Here is a 24,836-nt window from a genome sequence, read left to right as displayed (position 1 = left end):
CATCTTCATTTTCAAGAAACACTGAATTCTGAACGTGGTTTTGTTGGTGCTAACATTAATGATATTAATTGCTTTGGATCAACAGAGATCTGCCTAAAATAAATAGGCTATTGGGCAGTTTCCAATAACCCAGAGGCTAAATCTCTTCAGCCAAAAGACTTGCTTCTGCAGGAGACTAAAGGCTTCTATTCCACTTTAATAATAAAAAGCATGCATGATTCATTAAGTATATAGGCAAGGCTTTACATTATATTTATTTATTTTCCAGCTTGTACAAACTGGATGTAGAAGCATAAACATAGTACATTTCTACCATCTTCAACAAAAATATAACCAATATGTACAATTATTGTATTAAAAATACAAAAGGGATACAGACTCCACCAATGTCTTTCTAAAAGACATACAGGTACAAGTAGTATCAAAAGTATGAGGAAATCACCAGTTAATTGTACATTCTGCACTTGACATCACAGAGCGAACTGAGATTAGCAGTCCTATGTTCTACAATTACTTAATGCTTAGATAACATTTGTGCAACTTGTGGTAGAGCTAGATTTCTGTCTTTCTATATGCACATGAGGTCCATAGCCTATATAATAAAACTGGCAAATAATGCATATTACATGTAAAATTACAAATGCATAATTGACAATGTAATATATAAGTAGACAAATGCCATGATACAGAAGAGAATTATTAAATAAAGCACTGACATTTTTTGATACAGTGAAAAAACACTGCAATTCCACTTTTAAAATTTGAAGCTATTTACGTTTATCTACTGATCAATATGATCAGCTGAATTTAATGGAAAAAAAATCCAAGACCAGCAGTTCCTCACATTTGAGTACTACTCAGATTGGCAGCCTTCACTTTTCCGGAGTCTGTGCAAAAACAACACAAAAATAGAGTGGAGGGGTCATTTCAGTCATTAAAGGGTTAATAGCAGCTGTGAGCAGATGGTTGCTACACTTAGGCCTTCTCTATATGCAGCGTCCATAAAGCCACTGGGAGGTTAGTCTTTGGTGACTAACCTGCCTTGCAAAGGCTGGCATATCTAACCAGGTTTTTGATCTTTTATCACATTTAAAGGCTTGTTTATTCCCTAATGCCAATTCAATAAAGGGAGGCTGTCTTGAAAGAGCAGTATAAACAGCTGGCATTAGCTCCAACATCCCAAGCTGCTTTCACTGCAATGCTATCCAGTTATAAATGTTTCTCTTAAAAAAAAAAAAAAAAAAAAAAAGAAAAACAAAACCTAAACCTCTAAATTAACAAAAATCAAAGAAATATAACTTAAAAATGGGGTTTGCCATCCATCTCAATGGAGCAGGACACATCCGCCAATGACACCGTCCTGCCTCCATAAGGCTCAGACAAGACACAAGGGTCCTAGTTCCCTCCCCTGGCCATGTGCAAACAGTTTTACAGAAGAACCCCATCCACTGGGGAAGGAGCAGATGAGGTGTCTTGGTATTAATTGGCTAACATTTCATACTTCCAGGATAGGGCACTTCGCGGGTGAGACCAGAAGGACATGGGAAGCCAGGGTCACAAGCCAGGTTTTCCCGTCTTCTTGGTGTGGCCACACCCTGTCCGGCATATTTGGTTTTTCAGAAACCAGGCTGGCAACCCTACTTAAGGTTTAAAATAATACTGTAATCATTAAATGGATATACATTTACTCTCTGAACAAAATCTCTAAACTCATTTTTTTTTTTTTAAAGGAGGACATTGTAAACAAGTGGACAAGCACTGTACTCAAAGGATTTCATTGTTTTTCTTTGTCTTCCTTGGTGAGTTAAAGGCCCCAAGTAGTTCAATGGCTAGCTTTTCTCATTATCCCAATGAGATCAAGTGCTAGGACTGGATTGAAATCTAAAAGGAAGATTAAAAAAAATCCTTCCAGGCATTGAGAAGTGCAGCCAGAGTGAATCATCTTGTTGGGATGATCTTGGAATTTGGAATGATACTGTGTGATGTGGCAGGCAGCAACAGTGGGAGCTCGAAGATTGCTGCACTGTGCATTTCAAGCAACAAAGTCTGAAAAGTGCCAGGGCAATTTCTTCACAGTATTTCACATGCAAAGGGGAAAGGAAGAAGGGGAGAAGAAGCCCCATGCTGCTTTTAAGGCAGGGAAGGAGGCAAACTGGTCCACCATCCTCAGAATGTGAGTTCCAAGGCTCCAATGCTCGGGACATCTTCCTGTGCTCTCCCTTCAGGTGGCTCGCTCTGGATCCAGAAAAGCCTGTGCCTCAAACAGCAGAAACTTGTTCATCTTCTGCAAATACGGCAGGGAAGAAAAAGAAATAAATGAGCAAGCAAGTAATTTCTTGTGCTACAGAGAATATATTCACTGATGTGCTAAATAAAAATATCATATTCGGCCGGGTGCGGTGGCTCACACCTGTAATCCCTGCACTTTGGGAGGCCGAGGAGGGCGGATCACGAGGTCAGGAGATCGAGACCATCCTGGCTAACACGGTGAAACCCCGTCTCTACTAAAATACAAAAAATTAGCCGGGCGAGGTGGCGGGCGCCTGTAGTCCCAGCTACTCGGGAGGCTGAGGCAGGAGAATGGCGCGAACCCGGGAGGCGGAACTTGCAGTGAGCTGAAATGGCACCACTGCACTCCAGCCTGGGCGACAGAGTGAAGACTCCGCCTCAAAGAAAAAAAAAAAAAAAGAAATCATATTCTTTTTAGTAGAGCTCACTTAGAATCCTTGTCTTTTCTCTTAAGCAATGATGAACACCAATAAAAAGGTTAAAATGTATGCAATACATATCTTTACATATATACACACACACAATATTAAAAAGATATGCATTATATATTTTTGTTCAGAAAGTTAATAAATTCATTTTAAAAAGTTGTAAAACAGCATGTGTCATTTTTAAAAAATAATATAAGATCAGATACACACAAAAAGTCTAGGATATGTAACCACATTTTAATAATGGCTGTCTGCAAGTGGCAGGATTTTAAGTAATTTTCATTTGTAATGTTTTCTATTTATTTAATTTTTTTGAGACAGGGTGTGGGTTTGCCATCCACAGTGCAGTGTTCTTGACTCACTGCAACCTCCGCCTCCCGGGCTCAAGTGATTCTCCCGCCTCAGCCTCCCAATCTCCCGGTCATGTGTTGCTTTTATCTATGATTGTGTAATCAAACATGTTAAACTGAAAACTTTAAAGACGATGGGAGGACATAATCTCCTTCCTCATTCTCAATTCAGCATGGTCAGATAGGTTTGTAGAAAGAATGCACAAAGAGTTACAGACAATGTGGGTTCCTTCGTTCCCTCCCGTTCTCCCTCCCCTTCTCTCTCTCTTTTAGAGACAGGGTCTTGCTCTGCTACCTAGGCTACGGTGCAGTGGCACAATCATGGGTCACTGCAGTCCTGAACTCTGGGGCTCAAGTGATCCTTCCACTTCAGCCTCCATAGTAGCTAGGACTATGGGCACATGCCACCACACCTGGGTCATTTGAAAAATTTTTATGGAGACAGGTCTCACTTGTTGCCCAGGCTTGTCTCAAACTCCTGGCCTCAAGCAATCCTCCCACCTCAGCTTCCCAAAGCACTGGGATTACAGGCATGAGCCACCGGGCTGGCTGATAGTGTATCTTTCTTTATCAGACTTTCATTTCCAAATGAGTCCCAATCCATTAAAAGTGCAAATACAAAGTTTCCACAGAAAACTTTAACCATCCACCTTTGAGAGTCCTAGATGCTTCTAAAATTCTTGACAACAGCACAAACTTGTGAGATTTTTATTTTTCTTTTTTTGAGACAGAGTCTCCCTCTGTCGCCCAGGCTGGAGTGCAGTGACATGTTGTTGGCTTGCTGCAACCTCTGCCTCCCGGGCTCAAGTGATTCTCCTGCCTCAGCCTCCCGAGTAGCTGGGATTACAGGTGCCTGCCACCACACCTGGCTAATTTTTGTATTTTCAGTAGAAACAGGGTTTCACTATTTTGGCCAGGCTAGTCTCAAATTCCTGAGCTCAAGTGATCTGCCTGCCTCGGCCTCCCAAAGTGCTGGGATTATAGGTGTAAGCCATCGCACCTGCCTTATTCTTTTTCTCAAAATAGGGTCACAGAAGTACTTCAATTTTAGTGAGAATTAGAAAAGAAATCAAGTCATATAAACACTATATTTTAAGTGACTCCCTCCATAATCTTTGGCATTTTTGAAGCCATTTAGGGAAACACACACACAGACACACAGAAAGCTGTCAAATTTTAGTGAGAATTAGAAAAGAAATCCAGTTATATACACACTGTATTTTAAGTGACTCCCTCCATAATCTTTGGCATTTTTAAAGCCATTTAGGGAAACACACACACACACACACACACACACACACACACAGCAGTCAACAGCCGTAACCCTAAATTTGGAACTCTGAATATAGTGTTCTTTGTGTGGTGTATGGTTAGACATAGCTGACTGCAGTGTTAAGAAAACAGAAATGCCTTGGGAAGCAGCATAAGTGAACACATCTAACTTGGAGGTTTTAGGAATATTTATGTGTATATACCATCCTCCTCGGTGGAAAACCCTTGGGACTGATAGGGGGCGAGGCGCGGGTCGGACTCGTTCGGCTTGTGCCACTGAGGTTTGTTCACAGGCCTGCTGCTGGTGGGATGCCCATGTGGCTGCTGTACAGATGAAGGCCCAGCTGTGTCGGAGGATCGCGCGACCATCCGCGATCTCTGAAGGGCCACGTTGTAGTCCGGAGGTTTCCTGGCTGGATGGGAGTGCCCTTCTGGAAAGTCAGTAATGGGAATTCCAATGTAGCCGGGAGGGGTGGGCGGGGGCTCTCGATACCTGCCCTCCTTTCGTGCTAGAGTAGAAACAATGCACCAGCATTAAAAAGTAGTTCATGCCACAAAAGTTTAATGAAAAATATAAAAATAATTATTAAAACAGCATCCACAGTGTAGCAGCAAATGTGAATTTGTGTGGTATGGGTCAGAGGTGTGGTGTGAGGCAGGCCAGGGAATGCACGTTAATTAAACCAAATTTCACAATGGTTATCACTGTGTGGTGAAATAGTTGGTGAGAAAAGCTGCTAGTCCATCTAAGTACTTTCATCTTTAAATGGGCTGCTTGTCTGTTTAACACAGTTTGTAACTATAAAATAGTAGCAAGATTAAAACCTAACCCCTGGACTTATTGGAAAGACTGAAGCACAGGAAGAACCTAAGTACACAGCACTATGCCTGGAACCTGTTTGTGCTTGGTACAAGTTTCCTTTTTCCTCTCTGCCTGCCGGATCTGCCCTTTTTCTGGGCATTTATCTTAACCAGGTAGAGAAGCAATTCCACATCACTCTTGGGTCTTAGGACTTCACTTACGGAAACAGTGAATTAAAATAAATTTGGAAAAGTCACACAAAGGATACCAATTTAAAAACTCTAAAACTATTACTATAAGGTGTCAATTTTTCTTAAAATCCCTTTATTGATGCTCATGACCTAGAATATGAAACCTACTGTATAGGCAAGTAAAACTAAAGTTTTATTTTCTTGAACTTTTTAAACTCAACTGTTAGGAACTAAAAATCATTCTTCCTTCCTTTGCAATACAAATTCCGAGTATTAGTTGTAAGCACTTGAAAAAGTCCAACCTAAGAATATTTACTGTTTTCTCCTTATTCATTGTAAAAGGATATTAAACTTGAAATCTATCCATGACTATTTACATGGCTAAATAACTACAATTTTCCTACTAATAAAAGTAATGTCTGTAATGATTATACTCCAGAATTTCTCACTCTACAACCAATAATCTGTTTCTACACTTCATCTATATAGATGTTAATTGTGCCATAGAAAATACATCTCAACAGGGCTGAGGGAGCATGACAGCCTCTTCTAACAGAAATAGCAGCACCAATAGCTTTCATGTACTTAATGAATCTACTATCTGGGCACTGTTCTAAATACTTTGCATAAATTTCCTTGAATCCTCACACTAACTCTATTAAGTAGAAATTATTAAGCTCGTTTTACAGATGAGGAAACAGGCACTGCTTTGTATTTTCCCCAATGTCACAAAACTAATAAAGTGGCAAAACAGGGATTCAATCCCCAGTCCGCCTGACTCCAAAGCCCGTGCTCTTAGTCGCTGTACTATTGGCACCTCTCCCTCCTTCTGCCGTGTGCACAAATAATTGCTTATCAAGAATCGATGTGTGTGCAGAATAAAAATCAATGGAAGACTTTTAAATATACAAAGTGTATAGTTCTAAACACAATCAAGTGAACAAAATAGAAGAATAAAAGATATAAAAGAGTTTCAATTAAAGAAAAATTTCTTCTCTATGAATAATAGGAATCCATCCTGATTTTTAGGTTAAGAGAAAAAAATTAGACTAGATCATATCCACAATGACAATCTACTGATCCTATAGCTAAGATTTACTGAATGTTTTGTTATGTAGGAATATATCTGTATGTACCTGACCACAAAACCTGGGCTCTTAACCACTATTGATTTCAAAGACCTTAACACACCACCACTTTGGAAGTACAATGGAGAAAATGAGGAAAAGAACCAACAAACACATAATTTTACTATTGTAATAAGTTACATTAAAGACATGATCCAGACATGACAAAGTCCCTCAATTTTAAAACTTACCAATGAGCCCCTTTGTAGTACTTGATGCCACAGCTATGTGGGCAGGCATGGGGACTGACTTGGTTTCTTCTGTGGTCACAGATGTTATGCTACTGCTTTCGGCTTCAATGGAAACGTCCTTTCCACCCCTCCGCTTTATTGTGCCTGTGTCACCTTCTGAGTCTTCTCCCCAGTAACCTGTGGAAGACGCCCAGCTTGCTCGGGACTGGGCTTGTTCAAGGCTCTCTCTACTTTGATTTTGCCGGTTATACTTTGTGCTATGATCAGAAAACATGATTTGGTCCATATGGCTGCTTGATGCCCATAAACCTGCAGGATCCCCTGAATAATCAAAGTGAGTGTGCCCAAATGGAAGAGTCTCCCAGCTTCTCTGGTGCTGGATTGTCTGTATGTTATCATGGGAGCCACTTGAGCATGACGTCCAGCTCCCACGGCCACTGTCAGCAGCATCAAGTGACGCGCGATCCCCCTGATCCTGGGAAAGTTCCTCTGTGCTTGGAGAAGAAATCACTGTAGCTGTAGCATATAAGCCTCGACCCTCGGACATTGGTGCATAGGACCTAAGTGGTTAAAAGAAATGGAAAAGAAAAAAAAAAAACAAAGCAAGATTGATAACTAATTCAACTATGATAAAACCAAAACACCCTTTTTCCTAGAAAGGTAGCTTGCTTTCATCCCAGAAACAGGATAAAAGTAGCACTGAATTGCCTTATAGTGGCCAGTTCTGCCACATCTAGCCTTCTGAGTTTGTCATTACTATAAAACAGGCATGGGGGAAAAGAACGCAACGTGACATTAAAAAAAAAAAAAAAAAAAATTTCCGACAACCATAAGGATGGCTCAATATAATTTGATTATTTCAGGATGGATCCTACAGTCACCCTCTGCCTTTAAAACAGAACAATTGTGTTCCACTGAAGAAAAAACTTAACTAAAAAAGCAGTCTGCTTAACAAAAATAACATGATACTTAGTGTAGAAATTGTGAAAAATCAGAACTGGGATGGGAGAAAAATTCTTAGGCATTATGTAAAATAAATAAAAATAAACATCTGGGAGAAAAGACTCATTACCAAAAGAGAGATGGAAGGATAAATTCAAAAGAACACTAAGAAAAGCCACCTACCCCAAGCTATATTGATCAGGTTCCATCATGGTCCGCCTCTCCATCCTGCCCACCCCTAGGTTTGTTTCCACGATGCTGACAGAATGCCTCTGGCGCCTCTCATCATGCAGTGAGACTGGCACTGAGTCAAAAGACGAATTGCTGACAATACTGGATCGTGAAGAAATTTCACTGTGACCAGAATCTGAAAAATTATCCACAGTACCACTGGGAGCCAAAGTATAGCCTGCATGAGAAACACGACCATATTAATTAGACTCTCTAGGTTCTTAACACCAAAGGGAAGTATACCAAATAGAAGCAAAAATAAAATGCAGGCATAGATATCTCTATAGAAGTGGGGAGAAAAACTCCGTTTCACTTGTAGATACCACATGACTAAGAGACAAATGTTTTATTCTAATGAAGCTTAAGTTGTTTAATTAAAGTTTAGAGAGGAAAAAAGAAAGTATCCTACAAGCTAGGAAAACATGCAGAAAAGGCACCACTCGACTATTCTTAGCTCCCTTACCTATATCATTACACTATTAGTCTATAGAAAAGAAATCACGAAGAAAACGGATCAGATTTTAAAGTATGTTTTTTTCAAAATGCAAAGCCACTGATCTTGTTTTCAACAGTTTTCAATTTTTAGAACTTGTATGGCATAGAATAATTCAACTGGAAATATCTGTATCCTACTTACAATTTTAAGTAAACATATAAACAAAAATGAGAAATAAGACCTGAAGATGTCTTTGAATTTTTGCCGTTTGGTTTTTCAATATTAATATTGGTTGAATCACATAAAAGCCAATTGTTTTGAAGGAGTTAATGGGTACTTTTCACAAGATCGTTACTACAGAATAGCTAAACAGATGTCCACTTCTTGGCCTGAAAGGACCCGTAACTCTCTTTTGTTACTAAAAATAATTTTGAAAGTCACAACGGAAGGGGCCTATCTTGATTTTTTTTTTTTTTTTTAGACGGAGTCTCCCTCTGTTACCCAGGCTGGAGTGCAGTGGCGGATCTCGGCTCACTGAAAACTCCACCTCCTGGCTTCAAGCGATTCTCCTGCCTCAGCCTCCAGTGTAGCTGGGATTACAGGCGGGTGCCACCATGCCCGGCAAATTTTTTTTTTTTTTTTTGTATTTTTACTAGAGACAGGGGTTTCACCATGTGGGTCAAGCTAGTCTCGAACTCCTGGCCTCAGGTGATCAGCCTGTCTCGGCCTCCCAAAGTGCTGGGATTACAGGTGTGAGCCACTGTGCCCGGCCCTATCTTGATGTTTTTAATGAAAAAAATCCAAATCTTCTTTCTTAATATTCATTTTTTTTCTTGTCTACTTTACTAGGGATCTCATGTTACTTAAGTATTTATTTTATATTATATGCAATGCAAATTTCTTCAATGCCACTTACCTAAGAAAAACTAAAATCTAGAGCATCTACATGTTGCCAGTTTAAGTATGTTCTTTCAGTATATTGGTAATTCCTGATTTATTTTTTAAAGGCTGCACAGGTCTTGATAAGATTTAATGTGTTCATTTATAAAACGTCTTTTTATAAAACCACACTGCAAGATCTGACAGATAAGATTTAAAGCCTTCCCTGAACAGTCTGCTAAAAAAAAAAAATCTTCAGAAAAGTAAATCACTCAGATGGAGCACTTGACATTTGGAGGAATTCTCCCATTTTCATTAACTAATGAGATGATTCCTCTCTTTCCCACCCCGTTTTTGGTTCTATAAACCCCACCTATCCCATAGGTCCGTGGTGCATTGTTATTCTTGTTACTGTTCTCACTTCCAAGAGAAGAGGAGGAACTGGTTAAGTCCAACTGCCCGGAGCCAAAAGATCTCAGCTGAATGCCACTGCCACCTAACAACAGGATGAGAAAAGAATTGAGATGCATCCATGTAACAAGGACAGGAGAGACTGATACCCAAACAAAATGCACAGATGTCTGAAATATCCACCAAGTAAAGCAATACCTGTTGTGTCAGTGAAATTTAACAATGTATTAAGCCCTTTTGGCCTTCCTTTAGGGAAAATTCAGTCCTAGCCATTTATTATTGGCTTACATTCATTCAGTTAAAAGGGTAGGAGGAGGAAGAAGCCTTAAGAGTTATGCAGCAGAAAATTACCTACTCTTTTAATATGAGAAGGTATCAACATAAGGAGGTGACTCTGAGTACCTAAAATATAATCTCTTTAAAAATAAAACAAGGTAGCAACCAAAAAGGTAATCAAGACCTGTGTTAATACAATGAAAAAATAAATCAGGAAGATATTAGTTTTTCATGTTTTCAAAGCCCTCTTCTCTGTATTAATATCATAGAACCAAATTTAGCTAGAACGAATTTTAATATAAAAAATTCTTTGTATATTTATCATGAATAAAAAGTAAATGTATTTTTAAAAGGCTTCTTATAGTTATAAATTTAATACTATTTATTGTAAATACAACATTTTTAAAAACCGCCATTCTTCCAAATTTATGAACTGAGGGAAAAAAAATCCATTGGGCAATTACATATGAGCTCATCTTAAATGACGATAACGTTAAGAATTATGTAATACATAACTCTGGAATTTCCCATAGCCAAAATGTACAGGTTTCAATACAAGAAAACAAAAAGTAATTTAATTCTACCTTTCCTTGGAGAACTCTGTGGAGAAGTAGGAGGAGAAGAAAGCTGTGAAGACGCATTTGATATTGTGTCTTCAGCTTGCTTCTTGTGACGTTCCAAACTTCCTTCTTCAGACAAAGAAAGAATTTTCTTTAAAGCTTGTGGAGAGTTTATGCCTATAACAGAAAAAAAAAAAACCCTTACATATGTATTTTCAAGTCTGAAAATAAACACCATTTATGACTGAAAAACTCTTTTGTGCTAAGATTTAATATCATTACATTGAGGTTCAACCTATTTACAATGTAAATGTTCTTTGTATTCTTCATGGTCCACAGAGTTAGTGCCTACAGAAGGCATGACATACCTGTAGTTTGGTTTCAGGCTGATATCTGCCGAGTACCAGAAATAGTTTGCTTTTGATATTTTACATCAGATTCTAAACTTTCAAGTAGTCACCATCTTTATTCAACAATATATTAGTAAACAATGAAGAAAAAATGGACAATTTGGACACACTGAATTTAGGATGGAAGTGGCACAGCTAGATATGTTTATTATTAGAAACCAAATTTGAGTTGGAAGCTGTTTTGTATCCTTGGAAAGGGGTAGCTCAAGGGAAGTGAGAATAAAGGGAGGAGAGTACAGAGGCAAGAGCTAAGAGGAGCTAACCAGGAAAGTGAATGAAGGTGCTCTAAGGAATTCCATGCAGTTAATACTTGATCAAGTAAACAGATGAAAGAGAAGGGCGGAAGAGACCATGAAAGTGCTGTGTCACAAAACCTTGGAAGGTGGTTTCAGAAGACGGAAGTGAGCCAGCACCATGTGTAGGATCCAACAGGATGAGAGTGGAGGAAAAATTATTCTATATGTCAATGTAAGATGATTTCCCTCCTCAAAATTATTTTTCACAAATGAGGAAGTTACAGTAAAATATTTTTAATAGGCACTCTCAATTTTATTTTGAACAACAAAGAGATATTTGGGAAGGCACTACAGCCTGAAACTACCTCAGATTAGTGTTAGTAAAATTTAACAAAGATTTAATCCTTCATTTCACTTCATGTAAGCAGTCTGATGTTGTTTTAATACAATCTTTTTTTTAAAAAAAACCTTTTAAAGCAATACTTTGATTACATGTAGAAATCATATACACAGGAAATAAAGCTAATTGAATGGGTTGTTTTGATGTGGAAAAAATTTCCAAGGCCAGCATCACACACAGATTCAAAAAGTACTATCTTTCAAACCATGTGGATGGATGAGAAGATGTTATGCCTGAGAAAGCTGTGTTAGATACTTCAGAAGTGGTCCCAGTGATGGACAAAGACACCAATGTTAAAGATGTAGAAAGTATATAGAACAAAACTCTTTTCATGAACTGGAGTGGGGGAAACACCTGTAGCATCTCTAAATTAGTATTTTATATACTGTGACTTTAAATGTGTATGTTAAACTAAATAAATATAAGACAACAAATGATATTTCATCCACATTTCTAAAGTTCGTAAATGGAACTAAAGACATTTTGAGAGCTATGGCTTCAGAAACATGGGGGATAGAGCTTTATACTCAGACACATCTACATTATATTAAATATGGCTAATAAGCTGTTTTTAGCTAAAGTGAAGACTGATATTCTTCCATATGAGAAGTTCTGCATAAAGAGGATACAGAAGTCAGACTGCAGGGGATTCAGGAATGCATGCATATTAAAAACAATATATAAAGAAACACATAATTCAATGTGTTTGTGATGAGGGGATCAACACAAATATTTGAAAGGAGAAACGTATCAAGGAAAGGTGTTCTTTTCTTACTCTCCCCCCCAATATCAATAAAGAGGACATTTGCTGATCAGATGGACGAGGTGAGGACAGAGAACATGTGAGAGGTCTATGAAATAAATGACTGTCACCCCAGCCATACAGATGGGCTGTAACTGTGCAGGGACCTAGCTATCAACACCCAATTTTATCTAAGTAAACTCTTTCCCTTCTATCTATCTATCGATCGACAGAGTCTTGCTCTGTCGCCCAGGTTGGAGTGCAATGATGCAATCTCGGCTCACTACAATTTCCACCCCACAGGTTCAAGTAATTCTTGTGCCTTAGCTTCCCAGGTAGCTAGGACTGCAGGCATGCACCATCATGCCCAGCTACGTTTTGTATTTCTCGTAAAGACGGGGTTTCGCCATGTTGGGCAAGTTGGTCTCCAACTCCTGGCCTCAAGTGATCCCCCCGCCTCAGCCTCCTGAAGTGCTGGGATTACAGGCGTGAGCTACTGCGCCCATCCTACTATCCCTTTATTTTTAATAATTTATTTTTTATCAATTATTTCATTCACATATACATAGAAAAAAACAAGCTGTGCATTTCATGAAAAATTATTGTGTTGTACCACTTCCACAAAGGGGCTAAACTACTAGATGTTTTTCTTTTCGTAGGAAAGATGAAGTGTAATTTAGCTCCTCCATACTCAGGAGTTAGTTGCTTTATTTTTCCCCCTAAGCTATAGAATCAGTGAGTCAACAAATAAGAATTTACCTTCAGACAATTCATTTAACTTAAAAATATTCTGCTTAAATCCCAGCAGTTCGTTGGTTGTAAGGCAAAACCAGTTTAAATAATGTAAATGAACAAAGCATCTTGTGCACTCAGCAAAAATTAAATGGACACATAACTCTCTATTAACACCCTGTCGTAGCAAATTAGTGTGATTAAATCAGATATTACTTATAAAAACAACCCCTTCCATTGGCAAGGTCAGGTTTAACTTGCTCAATGTTCAGGTTTTATTAGGAGCTAATAATTAACAGAAAAACTCAAATATATTAGACAAAGTTATCCAAGACAAATATTTTTTTCCTAATTTGCAAACCATGAGAGTGAACGGCACCAAGAAAAGAAATGAATGTAATCACTTACCAAAAGGTGGGAGATCCTTTACGGGCACTTTCTTCCGTGAAGGATAAAGGGACACGGCGGGAACCTGCAGTCCCTGGTTGATTTTATGTGCTGGTGGTGGCTGCTGCTGGGGCTGTGGCAGGGACTGAGCTTTCTGCTGTGACCCTGCCCTTGGAGCTACCGGAGAGGTCTCGGATTTGACAGGCTTTTTGTCACCAGGATTCTTAGGCACTGATAATTGTTTGGGTTTGAAAATAGAACAAAGAATTTTAGATGCTAGTAGCTATGTAGAAGATAATTTTAGAACTGTGTGAGCATTTTCTGCAGTTAGAATACTAAAAGGCACACCTTTCGTCCTGCTGCCTTTATGAAGCACAGAAATGGATGGGGGACCCTAGTTACAGAAAATATTAGGTATGTGGCAGGACAAAGGTATCTACTTTATGAAGTCAGCAATCTCAAAAGATGATTATACTATTAAACACCCCATTAAAAATATAGAAAAATGTGGGTAGTTCAATATGTTATACCCATGTATATGAAAGACACAAATACATGATAAAAACTACAACAGACAAGTCATCAGGCACTATTTTTCTAAAATGGTGTTCCAAATTGGTTGACAAGTATATGCACTAAGTTTTTATTTAATAAATGCTGCCAACTGCAATCTATTTACTACCACATTCCTAGGAGGTAGAATTATCTATGTAAGCAAACAGTAGCCACAAATGCTTGAGTATTATACTGAGTACATATTTTGTGGTAGATAAATGGAAAAGCAATTTAGGACAATTAAATATTGTGCATGTAGTATCTTAATATGCAAAACTCAATGACATATGTATGCTTCCTCCCTTATACACACCTGGAAGCTAAGGATTAGGGAGGTCAAGTAACTTGCCTAAGGCTGCATTGCTAGTAAGAGGAGGCAAACAGGATTTGAACTCAGACCACTCTGACTCCAGAGGACAAGCTCTTCACCATGACACAGTGCTTCTACAGTGTCCTGGGTAAATCTAATAATCCAAATCTTCTCAAATCACCTATCTAAACTAAATCCTATAGCAGACATCTTCAAATCTGCACATAAAAGACACAGGAGTGTATTGAATGGAAAATGCCTTTGTCAAGATGCAGATTTAGAAAAAAAAAAACTGCCCCATTTATAGACTAACCAGATTTTTAATGGCTATTGTAGTTCATTGTGGAGCAGAATTATTGCTCTAACTGGTAGGTGAATTTCTTGTTGGGTGTTGTCTGGGCTAGTGGTTAAAAGGCAGCCAGCACACTCAACTTTATGCCCCAACTCCCCTCAGGGTGCCCATAATTTGGGGGCACCTTTGTGAGAACACAAGACACGTAATTGGGAGCCATATCTACATATGCGCCCCTTGCATGTGTACTGGCTGTGTCCAGGTGAAACTAAAGCAACGGGTTGCCCTAGATGTGGACAGTGTCATCCTCCACACACTAACCCAGTTGACCTGAGGGCCTGGCCGCGCACAGTGCTATCCAGTATTCAATATTAGCATTCAAGGGAAGGACTAGTATATCTCATGATTGCCAGCTCCCCCTCTGCACTAAGCCTTATTTTGTCACTGCCCATATCACTGTACAGGAAACAAATCTGCATTCTAGCCAAAGTCGGCAGCCACTTTAAGGAAAAACTCACATGTGTTGGTTGCTGGCTCACACTGCAGAGATAATGTCTGAAGACTCTCCTCGTCCATTTCTAGCTCCAAATTGGAAAGGTACTGCTTCACTTTTCGAGCCATTTGGGCATCTTCATAAAGCTTTTTGGCATTGAGAAAGGAACTACGACGTACCCGCTTTTTATGACCACCTGTCTGAGCAACATCTAGCACTGTTGCGTTTGTACTACCCTGGCTGAGAGACCTGGAAGATGAAAAGGTAGATATGCAGCTCACTCTAGCATGGGAGTACTTTATCTATTTAAAACGTGCCAAGACTGATATTAATATTCTATGTTCAAAAGGTCACATGCTTCATTCCAGTGAGTAAACTGTTACACAGGAATATAGAATAATATAGATTTAAAAAATTTAGTTAAAAGAAAATTATACATAATATACATATAAAAATATATGTTTGGCACCTGTTCAGTTCGAACTAGGAAATTCTACTTTTCACCTCTATAGAGCATTTAAGGCAGTTCTCTCACAGATGCCAGAAAATAATAATTACATATAAAAGCTCATGCAAGAATACACAGCTATAATCATTAAGATTTGCAACATTAAGATTACTTCCCCTAAAGAGGATATTATACATATATTTAAATAAAATTAACTACAATGTTCACAATTGTCTTCTTATTCTTTGAGTTGAATGTAGTGAGTTTTTAAAGTAATACGGTCAATCTGTTAATAAAACAATCATGCAAATGTAAACATGTATGTATGGAAACTATTGAGCACATGAATTGTTAAGAATTATTTTTAAAAAGGATTGGTTTATACAGAATGAAAATAGTAGTTAGTTGAGCTGTAAAAAATTTGGGTTTAACACCTGGGGGCACCTATCTTATATTAAAAATATTTATTTCTCACATATCTGTGAAATATTTTAATTGTACAATTTTTCCTTCTAATATCCTTCCTCCCCTCCCCCTACTTTGAGCTTTCCGCATTTCAAGACACACCAATTATATTAAAATAAAATCTAAGAGTTCAGAAAAACTGGCCTATAGTTCCCCAGAACAGTCATCAATCATTTCACAGCTCTCATGGATCATGACTTCAAAAGCAAAAGCCCCAACAGATTAAACTTGAAGTCAGTTTGCCGTCTGAAATTCTGCTACAGCAAGAGGGTTAAGGAAAAAAATGCAAAAATGCAAAGCATCAGAAAATACAGCAGGTAAGAAAACAATACAATGAGCAGAATAAGGACTGTGTGTGGGTATGCAAGGTCTCCACCACTTACCCCAAACTCCGCCATTTCTTCTTCCTGTAAGTGAGAGCCATGGAGATTGAAGCATGGGTGTAGAAAGAGAGACAGAAAGATCACAAGCTCAGAAAGAAAGGACTAGACTTTTGGATAAGCAGTTCTAGAAGCCCACAAACATTAAACTGCATAATCACCTCACACACGCAACTTTACTAGAAATATTTTTCTAGCTTAAAAGACAAATATATTTAAATTTTTTGTTCTAGAATTAAGACCGACTTTTCTCTCTTTCACTGAATTAATCACTTTTTACTACACTGCTAGCTAAATCTGTTGTGTGGATATTAAGACAAGACTATTTCGGGTATTTACATATTTTAGTTCATACTACTAGTTATGAGTTTTAGCTCTACAAGTCAGTGTTCTGAGAAATAAGAAATACATAATTGTGACTATTACACTGAAAATATCTGAAGGACAAACTGTTTTTACTGACAGCCAAAAGAACACTTTATAAGGAATAAGACATTTATTCCAAATTAGAGCTCACAGGTGATTCTCAGCACATCCTACTATAATTTCTGCCGTAGGACAAATGTAAATACTCAAACTTTTAAAAAATCATTTATTGGGAAGCTCTAAATTTAACCTTCTCTACTCTCACACGTGGCACTGAAGATGACATACTCACCGAGTCCTGAACATGAGGGCTGGGTCCATGTTCACTGAAGCCATTCGGCCAACGTGACGAATTTCTTTTGCGATCATCCTTAACTTCTCAAAATTGACCAGCCCATCTACTTTTGAGTCATTTCCTGAAATTGACAGAGAAGAAAAAGGAAATCACATGGCATTTATTCTGTGCTTCTCCAAGCAAAGATGGAAACCCTCTGCCTTATGTTTACCTTCATGAAGGAAGGTGAGATCCTTCTTGATAACTGGAAACAGAGGGATTATGGGTGGTTGTAGGTTTTGACTATTGAGAACATTGCGATATTTCGCCATGTTTCTGGAAGGATCAAACAGGTCTTGGAGATCTTGAAATAGTTTTTCGTATTTATTGGGAAGTTTCTCCCAGGTTGTTCGCAGTCTTGCCACTGGTGCCAGGTTTAGGCCACTGAGAGGAGAAAAAGAAATGTGATATAACAACTAAAGTAAAATAGTGTACAGATTATTTACTGACACATAACACCTCCTTGTTTATGCTTTATATGCAAAACAATTTACAGAAGGCTGCATAAGAAACTGTTGATGATAATTCTGGGGAATGAGATGGCACAGGGAAGTAGGGTCAGGGTCAAGCCAAGGCGTTTTACTCTTCTCTTCCCTATAGACCCTCCTCATCTGTTTACTATCAGCAAAACCACCTGAATGTAAGTATTGATGCTTTGTATCCATACATAGCAGTATGTATACATACCAGTGCTTAGCCCATAGTGGCCTTTTGATAAAACCAACTGAGCAAATATCCTCTAGTAATAAAATAAGCTATGATAGTAATGAGAGTATGACTAAACTCCCAGACAGAGAAAATGACTCATTTAATAATCACCCTCAATAGCAACATAACTAATTGTTGCCATTTTTTTTTCTTCTAACCTCAATCTAAGCTCTTAAAAAAAGGGAAGAAAATTAACATTTCCTGGCCAACTGCTTTGTGCTATTTGATGGAACTCCGCATACATGATATCATTAATCTTGTTGATAACTCTTTGGGGTATTGTTATTTCCACAGAAAAATAAACTGATATTGAGAAAAGTTGAAACAAACTTAAAAAAAAAAAAAAAGTGGGGGATATAGATTTTCGGAGCTCCAAATCAGAACTTCAGATGCTACCAAAATGTTTCCTGCCTAATGGCTTCTTCGAATCTCTTCAGGTTGGCACAGCTGGTTTTGTTGGTACGAGAGATTTTAAATTAAGGTTAGGATTCAGAGAAAAAGAATTGTCTCTTATGAGTCAATTAAAATCTACTGCATTTATACTAATTATACGATGTTCCTGGACTGATACATATTTTAAATCTGTGAACTGAACTGAATCTTAAGAAAAATGTGTTCTCTTACCTAATGATTGCAAACATTGAGTTAAAATTCTTGCATTCCCTACAGTGCAGTGCTATCTTGATGAAATGCTTAATGATCTTCATCCTCTTCAGCTGGTTTGTTTCTCTGAGAATTTCAGACGCTACCCAAAATGTTTCCTGGTTAATGACTTCTTCAAATCTCTTCAGGTTGGCACAGCTGGTTTTTGATCTGAGTTTAAATAAATCATCTATATATTCAGTAGGTTCAATGTTGCGAAAGAGTTCAAAATTTCGCATGGAGAGCTGTGTGGCAACTTCCACAGTGCTGAGCTGAAGGAGGGAAATTTGACTCTCTCTCAACAACTCCTGAGCATCTTCATCAGAACAAAGAGTTTCTGTTTCCATGTTGTTTTTCAGATAATACCTGTGAAAAACAGAAACATACCAGAGTCAAAGCCTATGCAGCAATCTCATGATATTCCTTGAAAGAATAATGCTACTTTTTACGGAAAGTTTGAGAGAACACCGATTTGAATGATGGAAGATTTCTTTTCAACCAAGACAGAGAACACAGCTGCTGTCTCAGGTACCAGGTCACAGAACTGCCTATCCAGAAGTAGGTGGTAGAAACAAACAAATCACATGGAATTTCACTTTTACTAGCTGGACTTTCTTTCTCTCCTTTCTTTTCCTGCTTTTGGAAGTATTTTACCCTTTTTGCTAAAAATAACAGAAAATAGCCACATTTTTAGTTTAAAAAGGAACTAGATCCTAAGGCAGGAAGCAGGAAAGATCAGACACAAGTAGATCATCATTCTTATTTTCCCAATAATCTGTGATTATTGATGGGCCCAAATTGTAACAATCCAGGTTTACTTATTGATTCAAATACCTAAGAAACCCTAAGCTACTTCCCTCTATTTGATCCTATGAACAGAACAACCCTACAATAGGTTAACTTTAAAAAATCTGGATTTTCGTAAAAACTCTGCAGGTAAGTGGATGGCAGGTATTATACTTATTTGTCAGAATAGGAAACAGGCTCCTAAAGATTGACTAGTTAATGCCAGTGCAAAAATGAGAACACAGGGCTGGAACTCCTTCTCCTTTTAGGTAATTTGTTGAAAATAGCATTAAGATGTTTGTCGTGTGTGTGTGTGTGTGTGTGTGTGTGTGTGTCTGTGGTATGGTGGTGGTGGTATTTTTTTGTTTTGTTTTTCTGTTTTAGACATACGCTTTCTCTGTGAAATTCCATAAACGAAAAAACAGAATGAGCACAGTAGGGGCCCCGCTAAAATGTTTTTTTGTATATTTCACCAAGACAAACACATATGACAGAAAATATATGCTTTGCACCCTTGATTTTCACAGATTTAACATTCTCCATTTTGATTACTCATGAAGACCATGACATACCCATCTATAATTTTCTTCAATAATGAATGTGAATCATGAATTTATAGCTCAGTGGAGCTCTGTAAAACTCTATCATGGTTCCAGATATATCAATATGCATTGAAATGATAACTGGAAAAAACAGCGACTAAAACAAAACTACTTGCTAGTGTTTGAAAACAAAAGTGAAGAGGTATAAGAAAGTTACAGTTGATGGCAAGAAAATCAAAGTTTTGAATGAATTATATACTGGTTTAAACCTATAACATGGAAAAGTCAAATACAGTGAAACACTCCGTAAGTTAAAAATAGAAGGAATATGATTTATGGAACTGCTTAATTTTCAGTGTAGAAACCAGCCATTATGAGAACCAAAACAACTATTTTCTTTTTCAACTTGCACTTATTGTGACTTGAAGATAAAGCTACATACACCTAACAATGAAAATATCATTGAAGAGAACAGTAAAATCAGATACGACATTTTCTTGCAAGTAACATGTGTGATATAAGCACTTCTGCAGCAAAGGACTAAGCTCTGTAGCAAGTAAAATTTGGTTTCAGAGTTGAGAAGTGTATTTCACAGCACAATGTACAATAACAGGCAGTAGCGGCCAACCACACTGTCATAGATGTCTCTGCCTAAACTAAGGAAGCTCCTAGAAAAGTTGGGTGTGCAGGAGCAAATAACACTAGAATATGATTAGAAAATGTGCCCGTGAATGTACCTATCCGAAGGGAAGACAGCACCCGCGTTTAACTCTGTGACTTTATGTCAAGCATACTCTCGCCTTCCAAACCAGGACCCTAAGGCAAGCATGAGAAGTTACAGCACGCATTGTGGCAGTCAGTAACAATCTTCAGGTCACAGTGCCCTTGAACAAGTTCCTAAGAGATCCTTGTTAGGGTCAGTAGTCGACTGTGTGCATTTGCTTTCATACAGTAATTCTTGGTGAAAGGGAAAAAAAACAAAACAACTACTTTTTAATCTGCAGGGGCACTTACTCATTTAAAAAACACTTTGAAAACTGTTCATCTCTTAGACTTTGATGTGGGTTTGAAGAGGGGATAAAGAAATCCAGTAAGGTAGACAATATATACCTTCCACTCAATTGTATTCTGTCAGCAAGTTTGGAAAGCTGATCTGGAAGCCTTCTTTGTTTGATTACTCCCTCAGGTGTGACAGAGACCTCACATAGTGAATATTGATCCGGGGTGGCAGTAACAGCAAACTCCCTGATAGCCTGAATAACCACTTCCTTTGCCGTAGTGTCCTTACTGATCATGATGTAGCGGCTTTGCTGATCAGCCTTAAAAACCCTTAGCACTTGATCTGGCAAGTCTGGGGAAAGAAAAGTCACACATAAGTAGAAAGAATTTTAATATATGGCAATGCAATTAAGCAAAGTAATCGGAAAAAAGCTCCCTAGAAAAAGCAATGCTGAACTTTTACCTCTCCCTTACTCTAGGTCTTCCTCAAAGAATCAGTCAAACTACCTGCTGTTCTGCTGCAAGAACACACCTTTCCCTAAAGGTAACAGATTGATCTACAGACAGCAGCAAGCACATCAGTAGACAACAGCAGCACACAAGACTGTCATGCTGGCATCAAAGAAATAAAATTTAAATCCAGAGTTAATCTTTATTGTATTGAAAAGTCCATTAAATAGACCTAAAATATGCCTCTTACTCTATTTGATATGATTTAGTAATCATGGCATGGGATGCGTTATCTTCATTTTATGAAAGAAGAAACAAGTTCAGAGAGAGAATCTGCCTATGGCCATATAAAAATATTGTGCTGAATATAAAGAGAACGGGTTCCAACACCTGGTTTCAAGAATCTTGAAGTTTAAGGTTCATCCTTACTCAGCATCTGATATAATCCATGACAAATGAAGAGAGATAGATATAACATGACCATTAGGTTAGAAATAAAAAGATAACTACAAGAAAACAAAAGAAGTGTTGGTGATACTCACCAGGAGTAGTACTGAAGTCTAAAATGCGATGATGTGACTGCAATAAATCAGGATTACTGGATGATAAGGTTCCACTGACAGGCAATGCAGTTGGGATGTGCTTTGTCTGCCTTAATCCTACTATGCTGTCATCTTGAGACTGACCAATCCCAATATCACTGAACAAAGAGGAAAATTAGAAAATTATCAGCAAGTTAAAAAGTTGTAAGTCATCACTATACAATAGATACAGACCAAAAACCGTATTCCATTTTTTTTGTAGCTAATGTAAAAACATCATTAATAAATGTGGTTGAAAATTGCAAAAGCAACTACTGCTTAAGTGTATCTGACTCATTTTGTGTTTTTGTTTTGCTTTGTTTGTTTTTTTTTTTTTTTTAGACACAGCGTCTTCCTTTGTTGCTCAGGCTGGTCTTGAAACTCTTGGCCTCAAGTAGTGATCCTCCCACTGCGGCCTCCCAAAGTGCTAGGATTACAGGCGTGAGTAACAGCACCCAGCCTCATTTTGCTGTTTCTTGTGTATAGTATGTTTCTCTAAAACCTATGGTTTTTCTAAGTAGATAAGTCATAACGAAAATTAGTAGTTACTCACCATAGAAATACATTAAAAAAAATAAGCTCTAGCTTCTGATGGAAAGTATTTAAGAAAAAGTACATTAAAAAGAATACATTTATCTTACTCAACTGATAGTTCTGCATCAGAATGATAAATTATTTTATAATCTGACCTTCAATAGTTGAAGAAATTCAGTAAAATGAAAAGAGGAGGAAAAAAATTCAAAGTGTCCTAATTTTATTTTCCAGTGCTTTAGAGAAAAAATGAGATCATTATGGAGTCCAATGTAAGGAGACTCTGACACAGACATTATTTCTTGATTATACAGAGCATAAAAAAACAGTGGTGCATGGTGACATTTCCTAGCATCAAAGAAAAGGCAACAGAAATCCAATGACTCACTTTTAATTCTCCGATCAAAATTTCTAGCTACCCATTTAAGTATCCAGAGAAATACTGGTTATTATCGACAGCAACAAACTCATTTCCATTTATAAAAAGCCTGTTACTGTGAACTCTTGAAACATGATTTAACAGTATGTAAAAACTATTTCCAGAATGAAGGGTCAACTGTTTCCAAAACAAAACATCACATAAAGCAATAAGCAAACACACACAGAAATAACTGGGGTCACAAGAAAATGGTTATAGCTCAGACTAGTTTCTGTAAACACCTTGAAATAAGAGGAAAATTATATTAAGGCTGGAATATAAACTAAGGTGTCATGAATAAAATGAATAAATTTAGCATTTATTAGCCGTTCCCACATTAGGGCTTGATCATAATAACTACTATTTTTAATGGCTATGCTAAAAAACAGCAGCATTTCTCCTCTTTACTTTTTTTTTTTTGAAAATGGAAATTATAAAGGTAAATAAGGGCAGAAACATTTTTTAAAGACAAAAATTAAATTAAAATTAGAGACAATTTCACATTATACGAAAAAGACACCTGCACACGTTTTGTTTAGAGCAGCATAATTCACAATTGCAAAACTGTGGAAGCAACCTAAGTGCCCATTAACTAACGAACGGATAAAGAAAACACATTTACAGCTACACCATGGAATATTACTCAGCCATAAAAAGGAACAAAATCATGTCTTTTGCAGCAACTTGGATGCAGCTGTTGGTCATTATTCTAAGTGAAATAATGGTGAAAAACCAAAATCCCTATGTTCTCACTTATAAGCTATGAGTAGGCAAAGGCATACTGAGTGATATAATGGACTTTGGAGACTCAGAAGGGGAAGGGTGAGGTGGGGGCCAGGGATTAAACAAAGCTACACATCAGGTGCAATGTATACTACTTGGGTGATGGGTGCACTAAAATCTCAGAATTCACCACCACTATATAATTCATCCATGTAACAAAAAGTCACGTGTACCCCAAATGCTATTGAAATAAAAATTTAAAAAATTAAAGACAACTTCAGTGTGAATTATTTCAAATTCATAGGTCGGTCTGGGACAAAATTATATTTCTATTGAAGCATAAAACAGGCATAAAGACTAAAAGTAATAACATTCTGTAAAAGATGAAAACTTTCACGTTAGTGGAATTTTAGTTTTCAACCATATAAAGCAGTCTCTGCCAAAAACCTGCTATGTAATACATGACACAAGATCATTATTATGGGCTCAGGACAAAGCATAGCTGACTGGGCCACTCTGGCACAAAAGGCTACAAATATTAGCATCTTGCAGGCACACCCAACATTTAAGAACCGTTTCTCCGTAACACTTTAACACCTTATGTGATGAACTCCCTTTCTACTCTCAGTTTCTTCATTACTCACCTACATCTCTGTCATCCATAGACATGCGGACGCTCTTGGATTGAAACTATTTTATATCCAAGACCTAATTCAGAAATATCCCTTTCTGGGAACATCCTCTTATGATTCTACCTCTCCAACACTTGCCTTGTTACTCAAATTGTCTTTCGATCTTTGCTGGTTTTATAGTGTACTGACTTTCTCCTTCTTGTCTCTGGGTTCATTAGTCTTTTTCTACTTACTTGGCAACCAAATCTGAATTCTGGGAGCTCAAGCCCCACCTTCTCCTTCCTCTCTACGCACATCGCTCGATTGTGCCTACCTTGCCAATTTGCCATTATCTAGCATCTTAGCTTCTCTAAGGCTGATAATGTTTGAGGAAAAAACTCAACAGTATACTCTATCTAGACTTCTCTAATTACTAGCTTAGTAGCTTTGTAAAAAAAAAAAAAAAAAAAATCCTCATAAACAAATAATTTCTAGAAAAGTGTTAATAGCTAGTATAGTATAAATCAAGTCTATTACCAATATAATAGATCCTACAGCTTAGTGAAACTTCCTTTTTCTTTTCAATTGCATTACACATAGGATTTCAAATAATTTTCATGATAAATCTTTAAATGAGTCATATTATTTTCCTAAATACAAATTATTTAAGATGTTTCCTCAGTGTTTTAAAATCAACACATCTAATTATTCTTTTTCTTTTCCCTTGTCTAGCTTTAGAGTATTTCTAAATACACATATAACAAAATTATACATAGTATTCTCATATTGTGTTCCTTTCCAACATCCAGTATTTTTGATGGATTACATCCCAGTTCTTACATGTCACATTTCTATTTATACTTGCCAGGGTCATACCACTTTTTTTTAAAGGTTCTTATTTAACTCATGG

General features: G+C 37.5%; 1 protein-coding gene across 3 annotated transcripts in view; it reads right to left on the bottom strand.

Annotated features, from left to right (window-relative positions):
• Positions 1 to 229: 229 nt before the first annotated feature.
• RAPGEF2 (Rap guanine nucleotide exchange factor (GEF) 2) overlaps positions 230 to 24,836 on the bottom strand; it is a 177,641-nt gene continuing 153,034 nt past the window's right edge. For 2 of the 3 annotated variants that reach the window (XM_011970526.1, XM_011970527.1), the window contains 13 exons: positions 21,605 to 21,762; positions 20,724 to 20,964; positions 18,268 to 18,651; positions 17,108 to 17,319; positions 16,894 to 17,017; positions 16,239 to 16,262; positions 14,968 to 15,191; positions 13,314 to 13,523; positions 10,410 to 10,562; positions 7,776 to 8,001; positions 6,651 to 7,210; positions 4,543 to 4,848; positions 230 to 2,284 (listed from right to left, as the gene is read on the bottom strand). In XM_011970526.1, the coding sequence (XP_011825916.1) occupies positions 2,259 to 2,284; positions 4,543 to 4,848; positions 6,651 to 7,210; positions 7,776 to 8,001; positions 10,410 to 10,562; positions 13,314 to 13,523; positions 14,968 to 15,191; positions 16,239 to 16,262; positions 16,894 to 17,017; positions 17,108 to 17,319; positions 18,268 to 18,651; positions 20,724 to 20,964; positions 21,605 to 21,762 (2,848 nt within the window). In that variant the 3' untranslated portion in view covers positions 230 to 2,258. Of the gene's footprint in view, positions 2,285 to 4,542; positions 4,849 to 6,650; positions 7,211 to 7,775; positions 8,002 to 9,511; positions 9,635 to 10,409; positions 10,563 to 13,313; positions 13,524 to 14,967; positions 15,192 to 16,238; positions 16,263 to 16,893; positions 17,018 to 17,107; positions 17,320 to 18,267; positions 18,652 to 20,723; positions 20,965 to 21,604; positions 21,763 to 24,836 lie in introns of all 3 variants that reach the window. The other variant, XM_011970525.1, reaches the window with a different exon arrangement.

This window comes from Mandrillus leucophaeus, unplaced genomic scaffold (genome assembly GCF_000951045.1).
Source record: "Mandrillus leucophaeus isolate KB7577 unplaced genomic scaffold, Mleu.le_1.0 Scaffold95, whole genome shotgun sequence".
Classification (NCBI taxonomy): domain Eukaryota; kingdom Metazoa; phylum Chordata; class Mammalia; order Primates; family Cercopithecidae; genus Mandrillus; species Mandrillus leucophaeus.
This window is presented reverse-complemented; position numbering and strand designations above follow the sequence as displayed.